The sequence below is a fragment of the Sciurus carolinensis genome, chromosome 1 (assembly GCF_902686445.1).
Source record: "Sciurus carolinensis chromosome 1, mSciCar1.2, whole genome shotgun sequence".
NCBI classification, from domain to species: Eukaryota; Metazoa; Chordata; class Mammalia; order Rodentia; family Sciuridae; genus Sciurus; species Sciurus carolinensis.
In genome coordinates this window covers 131,287,293-131,303,586 of record NC_062213.1, presented here as the reverse complement: position 1 = coordinate 131,303,586, position 16,294 = coordinate 131,287,293, and the positions used below count along the sequence as shown (strand labels likewise).

Below are 16,294 nucleotides of genomic sequence, written 5' to 3'. Positions count from 1 at the left end.
CTCATTCATTTTAATAGTTTGAGTATTAACAGCACGATCAAAGGAAATAATGTGCCTCATAGCAGGATGCTATGAAACCAGGCATAGTGTTGAAGAATTTATATGCATTATCTTATATTATCATAGAAACTGTAAGAATCATAGGTTAAGAACTGAAGAGATATTAATGGTTCACCCATTTCAGTCTGATTATTTAAAAAATACCAGAAAGGTCCAAAGAGATTAAGTAATTTCCCCAAAGTCACAGCTATTTTAGTAAAAATGGACTAATTTTATAAAGTTACTTTAAATAATTCTAGAGATAGATGAAAGTAATAATTCAGCATTTTAATACGATATTTACCCAAAAATCCCTTATTTTCTCAGATTATCGTAAAATTAAATTAGTCAACACCGTGTAGGGAATATATATATATATGCATATATATATAAAATATATACATGTATTATATATACAAAATTAAATCCATGACTATCTGAATTAACAAACTCAAGAGCTTAAAGTTGGTTCAAAGACCCAAGAGAAAAGGATGCTCAGCTAAAATTCAGTAATTTAAGGTTTTGGCTTTTCAATAACATTACTTGCCAATCTGAAGTAATTGACAAATCATATTCCCTCTCAGGTCAGTATCAACAGTAATTTACTTTTGTCTTGATATTCAGATGGCTCTTGTTGAACTTTCCCAAGAATTTCATGTTGATCACATTGCTCCATTACAGGCACTTCAGGTATGTTCAAATATTCTGATCTTCATAAAGGTAGAAAAAAAACAATAAAATGTGAAAGTAAATATTAAGAAGAACTTAGCCTTAAAAACTCATTTTTCAAAACAATGAAAAAAAACCCCATGGCTTATCAACTCAATACTTCATTGATAAAATGTACCCAGACTAGGTAGCAAAGGGTAAAAACAGAAGTTTAATGGAAGAGACCAACATTTACCCATCTTTACACACCCCCAATAGATATTGTTATCATTGTACAATCTTAAAAAATTTATTGCTAATGCTACTTACAGTTAGATAACAAAAGGTGAAATCTCTAAAAGTAGTTCTGGGATTTAGTATTCTGATTGGGTTAGTTCCTGTTCTGTATTGGTTGTTGAATAAATTTAGTGTTATCCCTGGATCTAGAATGTCCTTATCTGAATGGAAAATTACTTGTGCTATTGGTTTCTAGGCATAAAGAACACTGAATTATCACCTGAGGTCCTTGGCTTACTAACTGGGAATATGAAGTTTGAATTTTTTTCATCAATAAAAAGAGATTAAAAATACCTTATTTTATAAGCCAGGTTGTTGTTAAGGCAAGAGAGATAATGAATAAACGTGAAATTTTAAAATTTTAAGGTATTTTATAAATCTGAGGTATTATTAATATGGGACAAGCACCTGAGTAGAAAGATTAGACTTTATATACCAATATGGTTTCTCTTTTTAAAGCACAGTATATTCCTGTCACTTAAGTTTAGAAGGCAAAGAACCTGAGGGGATGATATATAGAACTGGTAGTTTCCTTAGAAAGAGACAATTCAATGAACATTAAAGTATTCTGTAACTGTAGAGTTTTAAATAGAGTATGAAAGATAATGGAACCCTTATGATATTATCACTTCATTATGGAACTAAATGATTACTGTAATTTACTATGAACTGTAACCAGTGACCACCTTTTCCTGAATAAGCAGTTATCTGGAGGAAAAGAGAGTTTAAGATTAATATTTTATCTTAGATATTAACATTATATTTGTACCTTGATAAAATAGGAAGGGAAGGTTTGGGAGTAAAACCAAACTCTTTAAAGTTCACACTTTGAGATTTATTCATCTGTACCTATAATGAAAAATAATTATGAGTTGAACTATCAGTTTTACATGAAAACCTTTTAACAAATGAGATAAATAGCACATCACAGTCATATCTGGTACATAAAGTTCAGAAATCAATGAACTAAAAAGAACTCAGGTGAGTGCTCAACTCAAATCTTTCTCAGGTCTTAAATGTTGCTATCTTCATAGTTCTTTACTAGGCCTTCTCTCTTCACTCTTCATGTTCTCAAAACTCGATTTAGTCAACTAATGATGTCAACTATCATTTTCTTGTGATTGACTCTCAAATCTGTTTCTAGCTTAACTCTCCTGATTTTTCAGTTATATACAACTGTGTGCAGGACATTTATACTACACATTTTTGTAAACCTCTAAATTTGGTTATTTCCAAAATTGAATTTATCCTTCTCTATTCCCCCTAACTTGCTTTTCCTTTACTGTTCCTACCCTAGTGAGACCTAACTTTTCTCCCAGTTGCTCAAGTCAGAAATCTGGGCATCATTTTTAACTACTTCCTTCAACCTTACTCCTCATGACCAATGAAGTACCAAGGTAGTCCATCCCATCTCTGAAAAATATTTTAAGCCCCATCAATTCTCTCCATTGCTACTGGCACTACCATAGCTTAGGTCATTATTTTGCTTGAAATATGGCAAAAACAAACTAACGAGTCCCTACTTTTTCATCCTCTAATTCCTTCTCTACATTGCAGCCAGCATGATCTTTATGAAATGTAATTCAGATCATTTCACTGATTAAAACCCTTCAGGGTCTTACCAATACTTTCAGAATGAAATATAAATCCCTAAAGTAGTGAAAAGGCCTGAATGATTTGGTTTTTACTTACCTCTTCAGCCTCATCTCTCTCTACTCTACTTGTAACTGAACTCTAGATATATTATTTCAGTTCCTTTAAAGATCTCTCTCTTCCCCACCCTCACCTTGAGAATTTTTCTGTCCCTCCCATTGCCCATTCTGGTCTCCTATACCTCCATACTTGGCTTATTTTGGGGGTCTGAATCATATCTACTAAGAGTCCTTTCCTGGTCCATCAAATGAGGATTCAGTATACTTTTTTAAAAAAATCTAAACTGAAGCATTTTTTTAAATAAATTTTTTTATTTGTTCTTTTTAGATATACATGACAGTAGAGTGTATTTTGACATATTACACATACATGGATTATAACTTATTCTAACTTGGATCCCATTTTTGCAGATGTACACAATGTGAAGTTTCACTGGTAGTGTATACATACATGAACATAGGCAAAGTTATGTCCGATTCATTCTTCTTTTTCCTATTTCCATCACCCCTCCCTTCCCTTCATTCCCCTTTTAAACTGAAGCATTTTTATACTTCTGTCATAGAGGCACTCATCACACTATATTGAAAAGGCCTGTTTACTTATTTGTATCCTTTATTTAACTATAAATTCTATGAGGACTGGAAATAAAACTATCTTATTTATCACTGTACTTTAGCCTTGGGAATATTCTTGATATTCAGTGAATATGGAAGGAAAAGAGGAAGAGATGAAGGGAAAGGGAGAAGAAGAGGGGGAGAAGGGAGGGGAAGGAAAACATGCCAATAAAAAATTATTTTCTCAAAGAAGATGGTGACTATTTCCTACTTCATTCCTCTCTGTTTCCTGACATTCTTCTTGTTTAGACTCATGCCTTAAAATATTTATTCTAAGAGCCCTAGAAAAGGGCTTTTCTAGGATATAACTTAGGCTTAAGAATAGTCACTTAATGACTAGTCTATTAACCACTAGACTCTCATTTATTTATCACTTGGAAGAAAGGCTCTTGCTTAGTACTTTTCTAGGTTCAAGAATCCAAATTAGCTGGGGTTGTGGCTTAGTGGTAGAGTGCTTGCCTAGAATGCATGAGGTCCTGGGTTTGATCCTCAGCACCACATAAAAATAAAATAAAGGCATTGTGTCAACCTACAACTAAAAAAAAAAAGAATCCAAATTGACTTCATAATTTCCAACCCAATACAGTACAGAAGGAGCAAGGATTCCTGCTCACCAAGGGACATACTGCTCCTGGGGAACACATCCAGCTGTTTTCTTGGGGATGGGTGCAGTGGTGCAGGCCTGTAATCACAGTGACTTGAAAGGCTGAGACAGGAAGATTGCAAGTTTGAGGCCAGGCCTGGCAAATTAGTGAGACCCTGTCTCAAAATAAAAATAAAAAAGACTGGGGGTGTTGCTCAATGGTAGAGTGCCCCTGATTTCAACCCCCCAGTACAGAGGAGGAGGAGCAAGAAAAGGCAAGAATGTCTAGTTCAACTGTTGCTGAACTAAGCCAAGCTCATTTTCCTTCTTGTTTAAAAAAAAAAAAAAAGAAAAAGAAAAAATGAAAAAAGGCTAATGAGAAAGAAGCTGTATAAATACATTCTAAAAGTAGGTTTACAGATTGATTATAAATAATGGGCATATTTCTAGTTAAGTCCACATGTAATTCTAAAGCACACTGTGAAGACCTACCTAATTGGTATACAGAATAAGTGATATTTATATTCATTTAATTGCAGAACAAAGGATAAATGTTATTAATACTAACCTTGAGACGTTTAACTGGAGGAAGAGATGAAATAGCATTCCTGTTTCTTAAATCAGATAAATACGAAGAAATTGTTGGTTCTTTAATTTCTGACTTCTGTGCAACTCCAGTTTTACCTATGAAAATAAATTTCAGATACTTTAGGTTAAACTTCAGGCATTGTTCATGTAAAGCCAAATTTCTTCAAAATTTCAAACCTAATATTTACTTTTTTTCATGTTGTCCACAAAAGACTGAACATTATTTGAGAGTTTTAAGCTGCATGACATAAATATCATAGACAGATAATTAGGATGTCATTACTACTTATCAAAGAACTTTCAATTTTTAATGTCTAAAATAAACTTGTTTTATTAAACTCACAGCAGTCATGGCCACACATATGTTTATTTTTACAATGATGATTGCATTCTCGGTTTCCAGGTTTTTTGCAGGCAGTTATTCCTAAATCAATATAAGAAAAGACCTATTTGTTATGATATTTATTATTATGAACTTAATATCATTAATTTTTATCCAGTCTCTTCTCTCAGACAGCACAAAAGGATTTTGACTTCGCATTTCCTCAAGTGTTAACCCATACCATTAAAAAAATATTTCTAATAACAATTCCTGTCCCATTATTAGCCCTAACCTTTTTTTCACAAGGAATACCTAGGCTCCTATAAGCTTAACACAACCTCTCTGGTATAAACAGAATCAAATACAGCAAAACATAAGCAACATACTTTGTCCTTAATGAAGGGAGAATGAGGATAGAGATTTAAACTTTGCTTTGCTTTATCCTTAAGCTTGAGAATTTGGAAAGAAGCAAACCTCATGGCATTTTGATGGTACCACTTACTCATTAATAGATAGGACACCATTCTTCATAAATGTTAAAAATAAATGCATTAGGAATATAAAAAATTTGATATTTCAATTCAAAGAAAGGAAATATTGCTTCCAGCTTAACTTCTGTAAGAATTAATATACCCACAAATAATTAATTCTTCATTTATTGTACTTTAAGTAGGCTTTTTCTTGATCTTAGTTCTGACTAGTAACATGGATAAGGAGAAAGAGATTTAAATTGGTCCTTGTAGGACAGACAGGATTAGGATATGAAAAGGGGAGAAAGAGAAGATATTCCAGATAGAAGATATAATATTCAAAGGCAGCAAATCACAGATTATAGGAACCAACATCAGCTTATTTTTGCTAGAGCATAAATTTTAAGTAAAGTAGAAATGTTGGAGATAGCAAAGAGTTTTGAAGACCTCTACAACCTTTCTTAGATTTTACTCTTCATTTTTAGAGTCACTCTTCAATTAACTTTCAGTCAAGTCATGATACTTCTAGACAATGATAATGTATGTCTAGTAGCATGGGATAAATGGATGAGCCTGCTCATCAAATGAGGCTGATTTCTTTCTTTCTTTTTTTAAAAAAATGTTTTTAGTTGTGGATGGACACAATACCTTTGTTTTTTTATTTATTTATGTGGTGCTGAGGTTCGAACCCAGTGTCTCACAAGTGCAAGGCAAGCACTGTACCACTGAGCTACAACTCCAGCTAGAGGCTGGTTTCTTTCAAGGACCTAACCAGTACTTAATCAAAGCATTAGGTACTGATAAAGTAATTTTTAAAAATTCCTGGTAGCTTGCAAACTGACAGCTAAACTATACTGTTCCCAACTAAACATGAACAACTTGGAGAATATAAACAATGTACAATGTTATTTTAGTGGAAGTCAGCCATAAGATTACTATGCAATTACTTCTTAAACTATAGGCAAGAACACTCAAAAACCACAAAAATAATGAAATATCCCCCTCTTCTGGCTAACACAGATGACTACTATTTTTAAAATCCAACACCAAGATCAAAAGACCAAAATATAACCAATACTTTACTTTCTGAAGGTATCCAATTTAGAACTAATCTCTCCTTTCCCTAAACTCTTCTAAGAATCACCCAACATGAGATGAAATCCTGTCAGTTTCTCTCAACTTCCGAGATGATCCACAGTTGGGCTAGTACTGTACTCTTACTTGTTGCAGGATGTTAAATAAAGCTAACTTTCTTTAAAGGCAGATGTGTTCCTAGGGGTCTTTGGTTGAAAGGCTTTTTGACATTATATTTTGTAAGGAGTGCCATGATTTATTGGTTCGGAAGTTGTGCCCAGCATCATGATCTTCTTACCACTAACTTAGATGGTACCTGGTTTGTTTGAGGTCAGTCCTTCATGCTTCAATTTATTCTATATATTTTTCGTAATTAATACTAGTAAAGTTCAACTCTGGTTAGATGCCCACTCATCAACATTAGTTACTTCCTACTGACAAAATTATTCCATATCCAAGGTCCTGTATAATCTAATTCCAGTCTCCCTTTATAGCATCAAAACACATTCAACTGCCATTCTTCAAATTATCCCATGCCTTTCTCTGACTGTATCTTTGATATTACCTCATCTTAGAAAACCCTCATTTCCTTGTCTATCAGAAGAAGCTTATCAACTTTTAAGGCAACTCAAATGGCACTTCTATCACAGACCTATTGTGATCACTTCATCAGAAGTGATTTCTTTCTCCTTTGCATCTGTTTTAGTCAGCTAATTCGCTGCTGGGACTAAATTATCTGACCAGCACAATTAAAGAGGAGGAAAGGTTTATATGAAGGCTCACGGTTTCAGAGGTCTTAGTCCACAGAAGTCCAGCTCCATTCCACTGGGCTTGAGGTGAGGCTGAACTTCGTGGCAAAAGAGTGTGGCAGAGGGAAGCAGCTTGCATCATCAGGAACCAGAGAGAGATTCTCTAGTCACACTCCAATTTCCACCTCCTCTAGCCACACCCTACTACTTCAGTTAATCTCATCAGGGATTAATTAAGATTGGGTTAAGACTCTTACAACCCAATTATTTTTTCTCTGAACCTTCCTGCATTGTCTCACATGTGAGCTTTTGGGGGATATCTCACATCCAAACCATAACAGGGTCCCTGTGGCTTATTCTTTGTGCATTTCACTTACTATATGCTGCCTTGTACTTAATATATTTACAGGTGAAGTACAGGGCACATTAGAGTAAAAGAACATGAGTTCCAATATGAACTCTTATCTGAAAACAATATAAAGCAAGGATTAAAAACAGTATCTGTTACTGGCATAAAAACACACAAAAACCAACCTTACAGAAGAGAAGACAGACAAACCCACACAGATAATGCCATCCTATGCTTGACAAAGGTGCCAAAAACATAAGTTGGTAACAAATGGAACTGGGTAAATGATATCCATATGGAAAAGAATGAAAGTTGATTCTATCACTCACCCTGTACAAAAATCAACTCAAAATGGAACGAAGACCTAGGAATTAGACCAGAAACTTTGCAAATACTAGAAGAAAACCAAGAGTCAACACGCACCATATAGGTGCAGGGAACAATTTCCTCACTAGGACTCCTAATGCTCAAGAAATAATACCAAGAATTAACTAATGAGATGGTATCAAATTAAAAAGTCTCTGAATAGCAAAGGAAACAAGTGTGAGGAGAGAACCTACAGAATGGGGGAAAATCTTTGCTAGCTAATTTTATGACAATTAAAATACAGGGAGCTGGGTTTGTGGCTCAGTGGTTGAGTGCTTGCCTAGCACATGTGAGGCACTGGGTTCAATCCTTAGCACCATATAAAAATAAATAAATAAAAATTAATATATAGAATATATAAATAACACAAAAAATAAATAACCCAATCAATAAATGGGCACATGAACTAAACAGACATTTCTCAAAAGAAGAAATACAAATGGCCAACAAACATATGAAAAAAAATTCAATCTCTTTAGCAATTAGGGAAATACAAATCGAAACTGCACTGACAGTTCATCTCACTACAGTTAGAATGGCAGCCATCAAGAATACAAATAATCAAGATGGTGAGAATGCAAAAGTAATGCTTTTACACTGTTGGTGGGAATGTAAATTAACCACTATGAAAATCAGTATGAAAATTCCTCAAAAGACTAGGAATGCAACCACCATATGACCCAGTTATACCCCTCCTTGGTATTTAAAGTCAGCATACTATAGTACTACATGTGTGTCCACGTTTATAGCTGCATAGTAGCCAAATTATGGAAGCAGCAGAGGTGACAATCAATGGATGAATGAATAAAGAAATAGTGTATATACATGATAGAGTTTTATTCAGCCATAAAGAAGAATAAAATTATGTCATTTGAAGAAAAATGGATATAGCTCGAGAGCATTATGTTAAGTGAAATAAGCCACACTTAAAAAGGGTCAAGTTTTCTTTCATATGTAGATATGAAAGAAAGGTAGATAGAAAAAAAGGGGGAAAAGAAGGGGGTTGTCTCATGAAAATAGAAGGGAGACCAATAGAATAGAGGAAGGGGACCATGGGAGGCAGGTTGGGAGGCAACAGGGAGGTACTGAGGAACAAAATTGACCAAATTATCCTCTTATATTATATGCATGTATGAACATGTAGCAACAAATTCTCATATTAGATATAATTACAATGCACCAATAAAAGTTTTTAAAGAGAAAATGAACTTAAGTATATAAAAGTATTTTTAAATTAAGTGATAAAATAATATATTAATGTACCATCTCTACTATTCTTATATTAATTTAAGATTATACAAATAATTATAAAAAAAACCTCTGAGTACTATGAAGAAGAGGAACACACTGTACATATCACCATGCTATGTGATAATGAGGTATTGTCCTGGTCAGGAATGTTGGGCAGAGGATTGAAGAAAGAGTGGGAGTTAAAAAGACAAAGTAGTAGGAGAAAGAGTTTTAGGCAGAGAGTACAACATTTACTAATGCTCTATGACAGGAAAAACATAGCCTACTGGAGAAATCAAAAGGTTAGTGTGGGTGATGCTAAAGCAAGAAAGTACATGAGACTACTAGTAGAAAAGGCAGCTTATGTGTGTGTGGGGGGGCACGAACAGCTCCACCATAGCACCCAGGCAATTGCATGTCTTCACATAGACCACGTTGATAAGGCTCAACTACTGGCAGAATGGCCTATCATCCAGGCAGTCTTATAAGGAGCTGTTGCTCATTTGACTCCTTAGCTTACAGGAGGCTCCCTATCTTGCATGAGACTACCATGAAGCAGTTTCTTATCTGTTTCCCTGATTCCAGTAAGGCATGGGACTTTCCATTTTTCCCATTTCAGACATAGCTGCAGGATAGAGTTCATACCTCAAAAACAAAGTGACCCACCATTCATGTTTGGCCCCTTTGGTCCAGTATCATCCTCTGGGATGAAGGATGGGAGTAACTGATACCATGCTGATTGTGCTTTGCTGTCTGTGTAAGTATTAAACTATCTAAATACATCTAAGACTCTTGTGTCCTTCCCAGCCAAATTTTCTGAAGTAAGGCAAGACCATGTATGAGTTGCCATCACATTGTTGTTTAGGGACTGGTTGACCCTATGAAAGTGTGGAACCTTGTAGGGCATGCTAATGATTTAGATTTTAAGAGGTATAGGAAGTCACTGAAGTGTTTTAAACAAATGAGGGACATCTCAGATTTGTATTGTGAAAAATATTACTCTATGAAAAGTAATATGAAGAAGAGATTTGAGATAGGATAGAATGGATGCAACAAAACTAGTTAAGAAGCTACTACAGGAGTCTAGGCAAAAAAAAAAGAGAGAGATATTAACTCAGACTACAGTGATGGCAGTAGTAAAATCAGTCAGAAAAAATAGGCTGATTTGAGAGACATATAGAAAGTAAAAATAGTTTTAAAGCAAAACCAAGTGAAGTGTTTTTCTTTCTTAAGCAGCATATTGCTTCCCCTGAAGTTTTACTGCTTTTTTTACTCTAGCAATATCTACTTTAAATTTCTTAAAGTTCATTCAATATTTCAGGGATAAAGAAAAATATAAGGAAACACCTTGCCTGTTTATTTCCCCTTCATAGATACCTCCTTCCTTGAGCCCTATATCCTCTTCCTAATGCAGTGGAAGCCAGTCTTACAGCTGTCACCCTGAAACTTCCTTTCATTAAGCTCTTGAGCTGAATTCACTATACCTGAGTTCTTTGACTTTTTCTTTCCTGGTTAACTCCCTGGTTTTACTGTGCTCATCCTGAAGCAACTACCTAAAAATGGATGTGTGAGAATGAAACTTAAGAACCTTCAAATGTACTTTTGTATTTAATTAAGAGTGTGACTGGGTATATAGAACACTAGGTTGAAAATCATTTATCCTCTGGAATTTATGTCCATTCTCTTCTAATATCCAATTTGCTCATAAAAACATTTGGTTTTGGGCTGAAGATATAGTTTAGTTCATAGAGGGCTTGTCTCACATGGGTAAGACCCTGGTTTCAATCTCTAGCACCACAAAACAAACAAACAAAAATAACCTTGGTTTTGTTTCTTGGAAATATTTATGATTTTCTCTTTGTCAAGATGTTCTGAAATGTTGTAATTATGCCTTACTTGTAAATCTTTCATTCACCCTAACTAGCATTGAGCCTTTTTGAGATGCAGATTTATAGCTCATTTTAGGTCTAGAAAATTTTCTCAATATTTTTCTTCTAATTGATATTTTTCTGGAACACTTGTTAGTCAGAAAATAGGCTCCTAGATTGCCTCTTTTGTCTCTTAAATTTTCTATCTCCTTTTCTTTTTGCTTCATTATACCAACTTTATATTCTAGTTCTCCAGTGTTTTTGTGTTTTTATAATCATAGATTTTACTTCCCCATACTTGCTCTTATCCTTTTTTTCCCTTAGACATCCTATTTAGTTTTATGGTTCCAATTTTATCTTTAATTTCTCTGAGGTTACTATTTGAAGTTTTATATTAAGTTTTATTACACTTCTGAATTATCCTGTTGTTTCATCCACTTTCTGTTTAATTATTTTGGACTTTCACATGTTCCATAATGTTCTTCAAATATCTGGTCTTTCTGTAAGGTATTTCTATTATATCTTCTATTATATCTTCACTTCACATAAGAGAAAAGTAATTCATGCAGAGATTAAATAACATGGTCAAGACCACACTCTTAATAATGAGCAAATTTGGTATTCTAATTCCCATAGTCTAAATCCAGAGCCTAATTTCTCAACCATTCTGCCTTTCTATTAGTACTAATTGCTTTAGATCTCCTCAAAGGATTAATTTAATTTATTTAGAGAAGGACTCTATTATTTGGGGGATGGGAAAAGGAATCTATTATTTGGGGGATAAGAAGACATGCCTTGCAAGTTTTTTTTTTTTTTCATATGAGATAGAAGTTGCCTTTGTCTCTTAAATCAAAGGACTTCACCAAAAACAATGCATTTTAAACTATTGCCACAAGATGGTGTACAATGACTATGCACAACATTTGCTGCCAGTAGCAAAAACTGACCCAGGATGTGGATATCTAAGTTTCTAAGGGCTCCCAAAAATTTCAAAGCAGAGTTGGCATATCTTGTCAGGAATAAGAACTGTATACAAGTTTGTTTAGAATATTAGCATATGGATTTTATCTAAGTGACAAAAATTTTTCCCTATATTTTTGTTAGAAATGGTACTTAGAGCTAGGCAATAGGGCATGCCTATAATTCCCACTACTCATGGGGTTGAGGCAGGAGGATCACATGTTCAAGGTCAGCCTGGGCAACTAAGGAAGAAGCTCAGTGGTAGAGCATCCCAGTACCATATAACTGCTTTTCCACCCACCCCACTCTATAGTCTGAGAATTATCTGAATGTCTTATTAACAAATATGTTTTCAAAGATTGATAATTTTTAAAAATATGGTTCCAGAGAACATTAATCTAAACTGTACTTTTCAGTATACTTTCAAGTTAGCAGATACCATATTATCACAATCTGAGATGCATACAGTTTCATAGTTATGACACATGAAATTTTAATTAACGTGTTTTTACAGTCCCCAGTTCTAAGCAAATATATTAATGATGCTAAATAGAAATGTATTGAATTATATGGTTTGAACTAAATATAAGACACTCTCCAATATATGGTGGTTCAACTTAATGGTTTTTCAGCTTTATGGTGGTTGGAAAATATGCTTCAGTTGGAAATCATACTTTGAACTTGAATTTTTCCTGGGCTAACACTATGTATACAGTATGTATACAATATTCTCTCTTGTGATGCTGGGCAGGGGCAGTGAGTCACAGCTTCAAAAGTCACACAATCATGAGGGTAAACAACAGATTATCTACTGCTAAGCTCTGATGTTCAATAGTTTAGGTGTAGTAAGTACATTTTTGATTCATGATATCTTCCACTTACAGAGGCTTATCAAGATATAACCTCATCATTGTAAGTCAAGAAGCATTGACATTCATTTGTATAATTTAATAACATGGTCTGACACGAGATCAGAATAGCTGAAATTTGGATTATCTTGAGAAAGTTTAAATTTTGTGTTACAACTTTAGTAGGGTAAATCTATGGCCTCATCTTGTGTTTGTTACTGAGAAAGAAAAGGTAGATAGTGAATATATGTTATATTTAAAGGTATAAAAATATATCTTCATTTGGGAATATGTGAATTTTCATGTAAGAACTAAATTGTACAATCAGAATGTACATAAATTCACAATATTTGGGATGGCTATATAGATATATATGTAAAAGGTGTGTGTGTGTAATAAAATATTACTTGTCTGATAGGGTGTATTTTCTGTCTGCTTTCCACAGGGTTGTGCTGAGTATGTGGGGAACTGGTACCCTTACAAAAGGCTCATGCTAGTAGGAAGTACAGCAGACATTCCAGCTTTCACTACAGTTGCAAATAAGAGAAACAATCAAAGAAACAATTCAAGCTATTTGAAACAAATAACTGGTGTGAGTAGGAAAAAAATGTGAACACAGTTAACAGCTTGTAAATGGCTTTCCCTGTGTCTTCTTATAGTCTTCCCTCCATGTGTGTCAGTGTCCTAATTTTCTCTCTCTATAAGAAGACCAGTTATATTGGATTAGAGTTCCTAATGATTTTAACTTAATTATCTCTTTACATTATACAAATATAGTTACATTATGAGAACTTCAATGTATGAATTCAGCCTACAACATTCAGGAATATGTATTAAATTTTTTTTTCATACTCCATGAATTACTTTTTATTCTCTTATAGGTGTATGTTGATGAACAGTTCTTAATTTTAACACAAGCAGTTAGAACTTTTTGTGTGCTATTAAACTATGTATTCCAAGGCCTGGAAGATCTGTTCTTCCTCTAAAAGTTTTATTGTTTCTCTTTCACATTTAAATCAGCAATCTATTTAGAAATAAGTTCTGTTCAGAGTATGAGTTTGTGACCAGGATACGATCTGTAATAGTCTATTTTCTGTTGCCTTAACAAAATATTGGAGGTTGGGTACTTTATAAAGAAATTTGTTTAGTTCAGTTTTGGAGGCTGTAAGTTCAAGCTCAGAGGGCTCCAATGATTTAGCCTCTGGTTAGGGACCCTTTAGCTATATCACAATGTGGAGGAGAAGTGGAAACTAACTGCATAAATTAGGGGTTAAGCACATGGGATGGACTCATTTTGTAAAAATCTGCTGCTCCTGGGAGTACTCACTCACTCTAGGAGACAAGTATGAATCTCTTCCAAGGGTAGGAATGACCCCATCACCTTCCATTAGGCTTCACCTTTTAAAAGTTTTATCTCAATAACACTAGACTGGAGATCAAGCTTTCAGGATGTGAACCTCTGGGGAAGACATTCAAACCATATCCGGCACAATTTTTTTTCAATATGAATATTTAATTAAGCTAGCCTCATTTATTGAAAGACCATTCTTTCTCTATGGTACAGTCACTTTGTCATAAATCATTGCTTGTACAACTATAGGTCTGCTTCTGAATCTTAATCTATTCCATTAGTTAATGTACCTATCCTTATGCATACATCAAAATCTCTTAATGTCTACTGATTAGTAAGAGGTCCTGATATCTAGTAAAATTTCCCAGATATGTCTTTCTTCAAGTCTGTCCTGACTATTCTTGTTTTTTTGAATTTTCACATGAATTTTATAATCAGCTTGCTGTTTCAGAAAAAAGCAAACAAAAACCCACTGGGGTTTGGGATTGGGATTATATTTAATCTAAAGATTAATTGGGGAGAAATGATATCTTTTACAACATGTAATCTTTCAGTCCTTGAAATAGCATATCACTTAATTTGTGTTTTCCCTTATTTCCTCTTAATAATGATTTTTAGTTTTCATGAACTGCTCTTGAACATCTTTTATTATAGCATTATTAAGTATATATTTTTGATGCTATTTTAAATGGTTCTACCACCTCCCCATACCACCACCCTGGAAACCAGGCCTTTAAAACATGGCCCTTTAGGAGATATTCAAGACCCAAACTTTAGCACTTATGTAGTTTTTAGAGGTGCTGCCATGGAAGCACCAGCCTGCTACAAACTACTATATTCTGTTTGGAAATAAAGCTTTTTTGTGTTCTCTGAAGAGGAATGAGTTGAGTGCTCAGTGGCTCACAGATTACTTTTAAATGTATTCTTTCTGCCACTACTCAATGCAGTTTCTACCTATTATAAGTACCAATACCATTCAGAGTAAACAACTATTCAGGTACTTTGGTAGGATATTGCTCTCACATTCTCCAGTATCTGTTATCTGCTCCTTTTATAGGGCCAAAATAGTGAAAATAGAAGCAAGTGAATGAGGAACAGCTACATGATTCCATAGTCCAATCTACAAAACAAACACTAGTTACTGTTAGCACTTGGAGGCATAAATAGTCTACCCATGTAGAAGAAGTATTCCAAATGATTTTAAAACACATGAATTAGACTATATATATGTATAAACTGTGAGACATATTCTGAGAACAAAAATATCTGCAAAATATTCTCAAATTTTAATAATCATGTTAAGCAGGGTAGTTTGGTATTGCTATTCTTAGATCACTTATTGTGAGTATTATGGTGCAAATGATGGAAAATTAGCAGCATTTTATAATTTTTTTGAGTCACTGAAAACCAAATTTCTCAGCCTGACATAAAAGAAATATAGATAATTGAGTTTAAGGATTATATCCCTGAATTTGATTTGGACTTGTAAGTATGAGTTATACATTTGAGTATGATGTATTTTATCTTTCAAAACAAAACAAAATCACATATTTCCTAACTCTGCATGGAAAAATTCAAGTGATCACTCAATGGCAATGAATTCCTCTAGGACACAGATTGTGATGTCAGAAAACTATTATCATTAAAAGAAACCTAGGCTCCTTGGAGAAAGGGGTTATTACAGGTATGAAACTAGAAATATCCAAGCTGCACCTGGAATAGCATATCACCCTGGACAGGAAGGAAACTGTCAAAAGTACCAGGGACTCAGGGGTCAATCTGGTATATCTAGAAGGTAATTAGATAGTGTATATATACCACATTTATGAGACAATTAGCAATATGAACATTGATTCAATATCGGGTGGCATTAAGTTTTAGGTAATAAAGTGAAGCAGTTATGTTTTTTTACAAAAAAATCCTTACCATTTACAAATATATAATGAAACATTTACAGAGTGAATAATATGATATCTGAGATTTGCTTCAACATATGAAAGGAAAAACTGAAATAAGGTATAGCTAAAACAATATTAGCCATGAGTTGATCACCATTTAAGGTAGCTAATGAATACCTGAGAGTTCATTACACATTTCTGTCTACTTTTGTGTATATTGAAAATTCCCATCACACACACAAAAAAATAAATTTATTTTCATTCTAGTTTGCCTCATCACATTTGTAGATTCTTGTACATCACTTGCTCTCCCTCTGATAATGGCCATAAGAATGAAGTAAGTATGGGAAAGGGGAAATGTATATAAAAAGACTAATAAAACAGCAT

The 16,294-nt window shown here is 34.0% G+C and overlaps 1 protein-coding gene across 1 annotated transcript in view; it reads right to left on the bottom strand.

Annotated features, from left to right (window-relative positions):
* Hfm1 (helicase for meiosis 1) overlaps window positions 1-16,294 on the bottom strand; it is an 87,225-nt gene that overhangs the window by 15,639 nt on the left and 55,292 nt on the right. Inside the window, exons 30-33 of the mRNA XM_047564451.1 lie at window positions 4,766-4,846; window positions 4,403-4,518; window positions 1,754-1,833; window positions 646-749 (exon numbers count right to left, since the gene is read on the bottom strand). Coding sequence (XP_047420407.1) covers window positions 646-749; window positions 1,754-1,833; window positions 4,403-4,518; window positions 4,766-4,846 — 381 coding nt within the window. The remainder of the gene's footprint in view (window positions 1-645; window positions 750-1,753; window positions 1,834-4,402; window positions 4,519-4,765; window positions 4,847-16,294) is intronic.